This window comes from Arachis ipaensis, chromosome B6 (assembly GCF_059453495.1).
Source record: "Arachis ipaensis isolate K30076 ecotype BB chromosome B6, ASM5945349v1, whole genome shotgun sequence".
Classification (NCBI taxonomy): Eukaryota; Viridiplantae; Streptophyta; class Magnoliopsida; order Fabales; family Fabaceae; genus Arachis; species Arachis ipaensis.
Window position 1 is genome coordinate 143,645,213 of NC_142441.1, and position 11,755 is coordinate 143,656,967.

Consider the following 11,755-nt stretch of genomic DNA (forward strand, 5'->3'; position numbering starts at 1 on the left):
GAAGTTGTTCTTGAAATACTTCTCACCCCAAACGCTAGCTTACTTATAGCTTGAGTAGCCATTAATGTTATTGACCCCAATGCAAGGTCTCTATAGTTGACATATGCAGCTCTAGGAGACTTTGAAACAAAAGGTTCCATATAGCTATATAGCCTTCTAAGTCAAATGATGTTCCTTTGTGCTGCTTCATCCCCTTCTTCCTGCCGAAAAACTAGGTAAAGAACTAAGCACTAGTTTCCAGATCTGTCTGAAAAGGGAAGTTCAGACTCAGAAATCTCATCCATTCTGCCCCCAAAAGGAAACAATTGCATAAATACACCTTTGCCCTCATCCTTCTAATGACTATTTGTTACCCAGATCGAACATTTTAGTCCCAACAAAAATTAATACACATATCAATCCCCAATGTTTTATTCCGACAGACAAATCAGTCCCCAATCTATTTTCCGGCAGAATAATTATCCAGATCAGTTCCCAAAGATTTTAAAAATGAACATTTTAGTCCAAAAAAAACTAATGTACAAATCAATCCCCAACATTTCTCTCTGTTAGATATAATAGTCCTCCGTCCAAAAATAAAATAAAATAAAATAATTATTATTATTAATTGAACAATAATATTATACTATATTTTTTGGACAAAAATAATAATAAATTTATTCATTAAATTTTTATATAAAAGAAAAAGACTTGCATATTTTTTTCTAATTTATTAGAAAAAATCTCTCTTCAGAAAGAGAGAGAGAAAACGACGGGGTCATTTTTTTTGTTCCTAAGCGTATTTTTTTGTGCAAATCAAAACAAAAGGAGTAAACACTCAATCTGGTCCTTGTCCATTTTTACAAAGGATAAAGCGATCCCTGTCCAAAAAAAATGGACACTTCGACCCTCAACCTTTTTATTTTGGGACGATATGATCCCTCTGTTTAAAAAATTATTTAAATAATAACAAAAATTGATTTTGTGAGGTTTTATTTGTATTTTGTGAGTGAATGGGGGTGGTACCTGCAAAGACACTCCGATGCCTAAGTCAGCAAAGGGTTAGCAGGTCTAGAGAGTATTGGAACTTAGAGATACTTGAGGGGTGTCAGTGTATTTATAGTGGTGAGCCAATAACCACCGTTGGAGTAGTGCCACTTTTCTAGGGTGTTAACCGTCCCTTTATCTTAGGGAAGTTAAGATATTGCTTCGTGAAATGGTTAGAGAGATTTTAGGGGCAGTTACTCATTCAAATGAGTGTCTATCTGTCAGTTAATCCTCGTTCCCGACTTCTTTAGAGCAAGTCGTGACTAGTTCCGACTTCGTGGCGACTAATCTGGCGAAAGATGAGGCCAACCCTTTGGGTTGGGCCTTTTTATTTGGATCCTGGGCCTTATTCGTTGGGCCAGGGTATGAACAATAATAATAATAATAATAATTTTATTTTATTTTTGGATGGAGGACTGTTATTTCTAACAGAGAGAAACGTTGGAGATTGATTTGTACATTAATTTTTTTTTGGGACTAAAATGTCTATTTTTAAAATCTTTGGAGACTGATCTGAGTAATTACTTTGCCCGAAAAAAAATTGGGGACTGATTTGTCTGCCGGAGTAAAACCTTGGGGATTGATCTGTGTATTAATTTTTCTTAGGGACTAAAATGTCCAATTTTAAAATTCTTGGAACTGATTTGGGTAATTATTCTAAATTTTATTTGTTGCATGTACATAAAAAGTTGAAATATAATTTAAGTAAAAAAGATTTCATATTATATATCAATAGTGACATGTATTAATTGGGTCATTAAATAAATCACGTGTATTTAAATTATATTTTAAATTTTTAAATAGTGGATAGTTAAAAAAGCGGTAACCATATTAATAGTGGGCAGTTTAATAGTTTTAAAGTCTATCATTTAAAATGTACTAAAATTGATCAAACATATCTATTTTAATCTCTTCTATCAATTTTTTATGTACTAACCATTTTATATACTAATTGCATGCCAAAAATTTGCATTATTGATATTATTAATATTTTTTATTATTTTTATTTTTTTTTAAAATAATACATATGTAAACGATATAAGAGAGAAGTATTTATTTTGATAAATATTTTTTAAATTATTTATTTTGGTAATTATTACATTTATTTAATTTATAAAAATAAAAAATCCAAGGAGGTTAGCATTTTTAATGAAAAAAAGAATGGAGAATTAACTAATATAAGCTCAAATACAAGGAAAAAAATTTATTTATTTAACGTTTAATTTTATAAAAAATTCAATGTAGATCTTTAAAAATTTTCTTATAAAGAGTATTTTATATACAATATTTTTGGAACCTAAATCTGGGTTTGCCTCTAAGTATTACCATCAAAATCCTAATGAAAGAACCAAATAACCTAACAATCTCTATACTATAATATTTACTATTTAGTATTTACCCAATTCTTATTTATCTTTTTATCCTTAATTTCATTAAAATACTTCAATTACTCGTCCTTTTTAAACCCTAAAACTAACAGCTAAGTCAATAAGTATTGATTCCCTCTTGTTCCACAAAAGAAATAGCAATAACCGTGCAAGCCCTTTCCTGAATTCACCGAACTCTCTTCTGTCTCCGGAAACTTGGATCCCAATTTCACTCTCACCAGCTTCTGTCGCGATCTCAGCTTCAGACTCAAAATCGATGACAGCGATGCTCGAAAGGTTCAGAGCCTACATGATGGAGAAGAAAATAAAACTTATTGGTGGCATCGTTGAAGCACCAAATGTTGAGAATATGATCTTTCCTGAGATGATTCCTCCTAGCAATGTCGCACCAAGAAGAACTCGCTAGATTATAAGTTGATGCAGAGGTCATATTCCACTTCTTCAGAACCTGATCATGGCACACTTCACCTGATGGTTCTATGAGCCCTACTTGCATCCCAATCAAGCGCCCCTTCCCATCCCGAGCCTCAAGAATCCTCAGAATCTCCGCGTCTTTGTGTGCCAAGAACTTGCACTCCTCGTTTATCTGCTTCTCCGGCATTGCTAACCGGCTGTTATTAGGCTCTAAATCTGTCTTTGTTAACTTCCGCTGCATCACAAAAGTTACATCAAATCCTCCCAGTGAAGCGATAATCGCCTTGAAAATTTCCGGAAGCTCTGGAATATCAGTCTTTGTTGTTGATGTAGATGCCAATGTGGGTACTGTTGAAGGCGATGATGCAGCATTCTTCTTACTCGGCGTTTTCTTGCCTTTATTCTCTATCATGCGTGCCTTTCCAAGTGAGTGGTGCTGCTTCAACGCTTTGGAGAACCTCTTGAGTACCGCATGGTCCTCTTTGCCATAGAGACTCTGATTTGCCTTAATTGCTGCCCGGTTCACCTTGCAGTACTCCTGATCCTGCAGGGACACTAGGACATCAATTCTTGTAAGGCGGAATGGATTCGGAGCCATAGCTTCTATTGTTTTCAAATCCAGCTTCAACAACTCCTTCAACGTTTTCTTGCTTCTCATCTTGGCAACCATGATGACACTAGAAACACTTTCCAAAAACAGGCTAGACTTTCTTTCACAAGAATGTGAGACTCTTGAATCAGAATTTATAGGATGTGCTTTATTTATAGTTTAAGGCTTTAAGCTATGATAGAATTAAATACTTTCTGTTTTTAAAAAATCAATTACGGAAGATTTTGATTGATTTTAATCTGTGTAAGTTTAATTTAAGATATGATATGATAAGATTCTGTTTCAAAATAATTATTTGATATGATCTTAGTCTTTAATATCTCAATTGGCAGGTTTAACTGGACACAACACAAGTTTTCACTACTTCGTTTTTGTTCTTTCCAAATTGGTTTTCATTTAAGTTTAACTGGATAGTGATACACGCAGTTTTAACTTTTAATTGAATGTTAGATATGATTTGAATTTTGATTTGAAAAATTTTCTTCTGTAAGGTTTTAACTGATTTTTCAACCCAAGCATTTTTCGATCTCTTAACTGATTTTTTTTCCTCGTAAAAAAAAGAAACGGATTTTCTTTTATTTCCCTTTTTTTTATCTCTCGTCTTTTTGTTCTCTGGTCTTCTTGTTGAAAAAAAAAAAAAAACAAAGAAAACAAAGTTTTGGAGAAACAATTCCTCATTTTTTAATATCTTGACTTTGTTGATTTCCAATCTTTTTTACCGAGACTAGTATTTAAACAAAGTTTCTACTACACTTTTTTTTAGTGTTTCCTGTTAGTTGATGTGGGTATCTTTTCTATTCATGTGTTGTGCAGACCGGACTATTTGTATATGACATTTTCTGCAGTGAGTGCTTTTGAGTTCTGAGAATTTGTACTGATTCTTTGAAGAACAAATGTCACAAGCTAGTTGAACAATAATGACAAAATACTACTTTAATTTTATGATATCTCTCTCCTTTCATTTTGTTTCTTTAACAAACATGAGCAGTGGTATTCATTCTGCAGCAATTGGTGTCCTTTGTTTTGTCATGTCAAGAATGAAATTTGTTCCCTCCAATTTCCCTCTCAACCTTTCAAACTTAAAGCAGTGTGGTAAGGTAAGGCAATTCAATTTCTAGATGTAAGCCTTTATTGGCATAATTGAGTCATTTTATCAGTTTATCAGTTTATCCAATTCAATCTCTCATTAGAAGTATAGATAAATGTAAAGCACTTGTTTAAGAGCGATTGAAAATATTACATGGATGGATATTAGTCTGCACTCACTGCAACATATTGGTTGCTACTTTTGGCAAATCATGTTCTTTGGGTTATACAAATCATGTGTTATTACATCAATGGTTCTACTCATATTAAACCGGCAGATTCTCAAACAAGCAGAGTCCTATAAATAAATCTTTGGGTTAAGTGCTACTTGGCCTTTAATGCTTACTTTGATCTGAAATTTTGATTAGTCCAGATATTGATTATTCTTCCCCTCATGACAGAGAGAGGTTTTCTGCATAGTCCATGAGAAATTTGGTGCCTCTTTAAGTAACTAAGTAACCAAGTCCTTCAATTTGGCCTTTCATTCTCTCCTCACTTCTTGCTCCAATCAGGTACACTTCTTTGTTTTCATTTACTACCCCCTAATAGCACCTTTCTATTTGTAAAATTGATCACTAATCTTCCACGAGGATTTAGGTTAATATGATGCTGGTACCCTTGTATTTTACCCTTACTTTTTTCATGCTGCAGGATCCTAAATACTATATGCTAAAGGAAGACGTTAGTCCTTGTATATTTGGTCCAGTAGAGAAGCAGAGATGGTCTTATGCTTGTGCAAAGCAGATGACCGATAGGCTAATATATGGTAAAGAATCTACTTTTTCTCTTTTTAATGGACCCTCAAACTGGGAAGAAAGTCTGCTATGTCCAATTTCCTCAGAGATTTGATGGTATTGATACACATGATCGGTATGCTAACAGGAACACAGTTTTCTTTGAATCAGAATTTATAGGATGTGCTTTATTTAGAGTTTAAGCTATGATAGAATTAAATACTTTCTGTTTTTAAAAATCAATTACAGAAGATTTTGATTCATTTTAATCTGTGTAAGTTTAATTTAAGATATGATATGATAAGATACTGTTTCAAAATAATTCTCTGATATGATCCTAGTCTTTAATATCTCAATTGACAGGTTTAACTGGACACAACACAAGTTTTTACTCGACTTCGTTTTTGTTATTTCCAAATTCGTTTTTGTTCAAGTTTAACTGGACAGTGGATACACATAGTTTTAATTGAATGTTAGATATAATTTTAATTTTGATTTGAAACTAAATTTCTTCGGATTATCTTTTATTTCCCTTTTTTTTCCTCTCTTGTCTTTTTGTTGTTTCTAAGTTGGTTTTCACTCAAGTTTGACTGGATACTCATAGTAGTTTGAAGTTTGAAATAAAACTTAAAATTTAAATTTAAATTTTATATTTTATTTAAATTTAAATAAAGATAATTCTGTATTTATATTTATATTTTAAAGTTAATAAATGATAAAATAAATAAAAATAGCAACTTAAAATTGAAAAACAAAATGTAAATAAAATGTTAAATTGCTCTAAAACTTTTGAGTTGATGAAAGGTAGATGCTAGGAGAACGAGATTATCGTTTTTAACGGAAAAAATGAAAATTTGAATAATGTAAACCAAATACAAGACAAAAAAAATATGATTTAATTTTATAAAAAATTCAATGTTTATTGTATATGGTTAAAAGTTCTTAAAAAGAGTATTTGTGTGTACAATATTTTTGAAACCTAAATTTGGACTGGCCTCTAGACATTGCCATCAAGATCCTAATCAAGAATCAATGAAATAACCTAACAATATCTAATACGGTATATTTTTGCACAAAAAACGTAAATAATAGATCTTTTAATTTTTTTTAATAATATTACTCTAGTTAATTTTTTTTAAATATTTGTAATAGTTGCTGGTTGGATTTTGAAAGCAAAAAAGAGGGAGAGCGCTCTTTTCGCCGTTTAGCCACCTTCACCACTCTTTGCAAAAGATTTGTGATCGTTAATCATTACTCATTCTTTTTCATCCTTTAATTTCCAAATAACCGTTTATTTCTTCATTTTTTTTCCCTCCCTTATTACTTTCCGTTTTTATCATTCTTCTCAACAGTACAATGTTTTAAGTTCATCCTTTCACCACCAAAGAAAGAAAGAAAAAAAAGAAAGATAATATGTAATTTTGGAGAACATTTTTCAGAAATAATAATAATAATAATAATAATAATAATAATAATAATAATAATAATAATAATAATAATAATAATAGAAGAAGTAAGAATTACTTAGAAGAAAAATAAAAACAATGGGTTCGATTCGGACGATGATGATGACAAATTGACAATGTTATACTTTTCATCGGTTTTCATGTTAGTTTCGGGAGAGAGAATTTTCATGAAGCTGGAAGGGTCAAGATTCAATGATACGAGGGTTATGCTTATGAGCAGAATTTAGTTACCAATAATTGTAGTTATATCATTTACGAATAACATTTTTTATACATTTTAAATATAATAGATTATCTTAAACCTATTTTGCAACTAAAATATCCAAATATAAATTAATTGTCATATAATTAATTATTTTAAGAATGCAATTATAGAAATAAGACCCCTAAATTTAAATAAGTCAAAGTATTCCCTTTAGATAACAAATGTCATAAGTCAAATTAGTTTTTTGAAATTCTTAGAGACTAACTTGACGCGTGCACATATACAGCAGATTCTTTTACAACAATACAACCTTTACAAAGCAATGAGAAATTAAGATACAAAGGTGAATAGGGGTTTCAAGATCTCCATTATTTGTCACATTATTCTGTTTCATGAAGCTGCACATAAGGGAAAAAAAAATGTACACAAGAAATACAATTATTAATATGGTACAGGTATACGAACTGTAGGGGGTGCTGACTCCATGTCTTCAACAATAAGATTGAAGAGAGCCTTCGTTATACGGCCTGCTTTCCCTGCAAGGAATACATAAACAAATTTTGGTTCAACGGGATTAGGGAGAGTCCAGAACCCAATCGATTGGGGCCGAGATTCAAGTTAACAGATTAATGTGATAAGTGATAACAAAAACGACTTGGATGCTTCATCTTAATCTGAAACTTTAAAGAAGTGAGTTTATGGGTGTTTCCATGTGATCACAACTCACTTGAAATTCCAACAAATAAATAAATATATAGATCATTTCATGAAGATGAAAGTATGACATTCAATCTGCTAATTATTACAAGAAATGCACAATGGGAACTATCAATATATAAAGTGTAATTAAGCTACATCAAATCTGTTAAATTATTATTAGGATATGGCATTTCAAAAACTAACCAAACATAAACCAAAATTGTCCTGCATAAAATGTTAAGCTCCATATAACTGAGAATATACACTTCTTGCAGTTAGTTACAATGTACAGGAAAAAAATTATAAGAATGAGAAAAAAAAAAGGATTCTTTGGCATGATCAAGCTATTTACACCACCAAATATGAGGGCAAGAAAATTTGAGTTTTTTCTTTATCCTAAGCAAGGAAGGAGCCCACATTTTCCTGAAACTATATCCTATACTTATTGTTTACATCAGTAGTTGTAGTTTCAACAAACCAGTAGTAACAAGAACAAGATACTACCATAGAAAGAATAGATGGCAATTTTTAAAGAAACACAATAACAAGCCATTGAAGGAACTCCCGCATAATCCACCTAAGTTCTTATGACAAATTGTCTCTGTTAAAATATATATATATATATAGTGATTCACAAGAAATTCATATCATTTTTGGAGGAAGTAATGAAAGAACTCACCATCTCCAATAACTTGCTCATCCCACTGCACTACAGGGCAAACAAGAACGCCACTGCCAATAAGCATCATTTCAGCGGCACTCTTTCCTTCCTCAACAGTCACATGTTTCATCCTTATCCCACGAAGCTTACCCTTGCTCAACAACTTCTCGGCAAGCGTCAAAATTCTCTTAGCTGTGCAGCCACTAAGAATTTTATCAAAGTGGGGCATTATAAGCTCCTTCTCTTTAGTCACAAAAGCCACATTCATATTAGGCCCCTCAGCAACAAATCCCTCGTGATCAAGCCAAATGCCGGCAAAGGCACCAGCTTCTTCGGCTTCCATCTTCGACAGCACATTTGGGAGGTAATTTACGCTCTTAGTTGTTGCAAACTGTGGTGGTTTAATGGGTATTGATGAAGTAACAACTTTAACTCCCCTGGAACTAGTTGATGACAATGACAGATCCTGTATTACAATTGCATATAGAGAAGATTGGTGGCACCCTGCAGGGGATAGCTGAAAATCACCGGGTCCTGATGAGAGCCAGTATCTTAGTGATCCTTTTCGACATTTGGAAGCACTTACAGTTTGTATGAGGATTCTTCTTATGCTTTCGCGATCAAATGGAGGATCTATCTTAGACATGGATGCTGACCTCAAAAATCGATCAAGGTGTTGATCTAGCTCATACAGGTACCTGTCATGCACAAAATACATCACTTGGAAAGTGGAAACATCTTTTTGTAACTACTATATCCTTTTTTAGTTGATGGAGACATGCACAAGCGAGGAAGTGAATATCTTTCATTAGCCAAGAATTGTACACTGCTTGTCAACATACCACCCATGTGGTAGCAATGTGACTCACAACCCATCCAATGGTGGTTGGGTAGTATGTCGGCTTGGAATACAATGAAAGCTACATTCAAGGAAGAGTATCTGAAGAGATTCATCATATAACATCCACATGTAAAATTGGAGAAACCCAGCCTCTATTCTCAAATAGTACAAATGCAAACTCCAAAATGAAAGAGTGGCATTCATGAGTTGGAAATTACTGACCCATCCATTATTGCTGCAGTATCGAAGACACCATGGCCCCTGTGTACCATGTGGTCGTCCATAGGAATAACCATAACAGCAGGGTCTGTCGTTACCCCACCAAAAATGCTTGAATACATGGCAAGGTATTGTTGCTTGCCTTTTATTGTTTCTCTGAATGTTTTCAACCTTTCAATAGCCTTATACATGAAATAAATAAATAAATAAATATTTTCTGTTAGTTTTTATCAGTAATAGGAAAACTGAATATATCGTTCAAAAGAGAGGACCATCTTTGTATGTGTTTTTCTTCTAATCTAATGTGTCCATTAAACATTGATGAATAATTAGAATTAGGTCACAATAGAAGTTTATATTATAAGAAACTTCCAACACCTCTTCTTCCAGTTCCCAAATCTATTGTTAAAGAGTTACAACAAATTTTCACTTTTTTTTTTTTCCCTTTAGGTGTTTTGATTTAAACTATTGCTAAAGTGAATAATCCAATAAGAGAAATGCTAGGGGCAGCAATTTTGGTGTTTTGTAACCATTAATTGGCTATTAATTGGCCATTAATAGTATTTTTAATAGTGTGAGATTACATCTAATGGTGGGAGATCACTCACTTTTGTTTTGATGGTTAAGTGCTGGCCAAAAAACACAAAAGTTGCTGGCCCTAGACTTTTCCATCCAATAATTCACAAAGAAATGATTACAGGGAAATAGTTGAAGTCAAAAGAAAAAATGTTAGACCTCATTGCAAGATAAAAGTGGAACATCAAATACTTGAGAAGTAGCACCTGCAAAGTCAAGGCACTCACTCCTTTAGTTTTCCGGAATCAAATCATCAATAACCATTAACCGTATGTTTTCTTATTTGCAGAATCCAGAAAGCATCTGCAATTTAAACGAACAAATTTTGAGTAGTTAGTGACATACCAAACAAGCCTCCACCTCCGCCTCCGACTCCGACTCCGGAGTAGTTAGAATCCGTCAGAGAAGTTGTTATTGGGAAGAAACGGCGTTGGCGGTGTTCCACTTTCGAAAAGGAGAGAGTTCGCGGAGCGTAATGAAGAGTGGAATTGGAGAATAACGGAACGGGATTTTGTGGAAGGAATTGGAGCCGGAGAGAAGCCATGGCTCAGCGGTTTTCGTTTCGCTTTTCTGCTTTGAAGGTAACAAGCTGACTATGTCTCTGTATGATAGGTGTAGAAAAATGTAAATATATCAGATTTTATTTTAAACAGCAAATATTTTTTTATTTATATAATAAAAAAAAAGCGTTAAGAGTTAACAGATTTTGTGATTTGTAGTTATTAATTAGTTATTATTAATATTTTTAATAATATAAAATTACATGTAAAATTACTTATTTTTTTATTAGTTAAGTTTTAGTTAAATTTTAATAAAAATACTGAGTTGCTAAATTTATTTTAATAAAAAAATGAGAAGTACTGCTACTACCTAGGCTGTTAATTTGGCTAATTTTTGTTGATATTGTATCATTAAGTATGTATTACGTATATATTATATATTTTTTATATAGAAAGAATTTCATTGTTGTAATATCTAAAAAAATATGTATTCTTTGTAAGTATTTTTATATTATAATATATGTATTATAGTAAAAGAAATATGTAATATTGTAAAGCATTTTTTTATTCCAACGGTAAAGGAAAATATGTATTATAGTAATTAAGAATATAAACAATAATAATAGATTTTGTAAGCATTTTTATTTCCAATATACGTTAACAATATCAATATTTTGATAAAAATCTTTGTGAGAATATAAAAGAATAATTTGTGAGTTCCATTAGAAAAAAGAAAAAGTATAATTATATGTTTGATTAGAGTGTGGATAATATAAGAAAGGTCAATGATGCCAAAAGGTCTCTCCCATTGGGTGGATCTACGTAATGAAGTTGAGTAATGGATTTGGACAACAAATAAAGAAAGATGACAAAACATGAGTCCACATCGCACCCTCAATTCAGGTCGCCGCATGCCCTATGCCTCAAGTTTCAACCACTTCAACCCACATCAAAATGTCCACCATTATTATTACTATTTAGTTTTAGATTTCGCTGTATATAATTACGATTCTTGTCAGATACACAGTTATTTATATTTGTAGACATAAAAAAATAAAATTCATCTTTATTATGTTTGTTTTTCTAAAATAAAAAAGTTAAGCATAAAACATAATTTACATAGTAAAATATTAATAATATTTTTAATTAGGAGTAATTTCTAATTATATTATCTTTGCTATTTTTGAGATCAAAAACTTACAGAGCGAAAGAATTGTGGTTGTGTATTCAGAATGAGTAAATGATACATTGAAATGTACACATACACACACACAAAATATATATATATATATAATAATGCATAACTCTTAAGAAGATCAAGAAGAGGTGA

General features: G+C 32.0%; 1 protein-coding gene across 3 annotated transcripts; it reads right to left on the reverse strand.

Annotated features, from left to right (window-relative positions):
* Positions 1 to 7,115: 7,115 nt before the first annotated feature.
* On the reverse strand, positions 7,116 to 10,556 carry ADCL (D-aminoacid aminotransferase-like PLP-dependent enzymes superfamily protein). Of its 3 annotated transcripts, XM_021105095.2 has the most exons (6): positions 10,271 to 10,548; positions 10,085 to 10,131; positions 9,353 to 9,531; positions 8,876 to 8,987; positions 8,308 to 8,806; positions 7,116 to 7,465 (listed from the first exon to the last, which is right to left on the reverse strand). In XM_021105095.2, exons 1-6 carry the CDS (start codon positions 10,467 to 10,469, stop codon positions 7,371 to 7,373), a joined length of 1,131 nt encoding a protein of 376 aa, XP_020960754.2. In that variant the 5' UTR covers positions 10,470 to 10,548; the 3' UTR covers positions 7,116 to 7,370. The 3 variants fall into 3 exon arrangements, with proteins under 3 accessions (XP_020960754.2, XP_016162451.2, XP_016162452.2); XM_016306965.3 differs by having other exon boundaries at positions 8,308 to 8,987; positions 10,271 to 10,556; XM_016306966.3 differs by lacking the exon at positions 10,085 to 10,131 and having other exon boundaries at positions 8,308 to 8,987; positions 10,271 to 10,530.
* Positions 10,557 to 11,755: the final 1,199 nt, after the last annotated feature.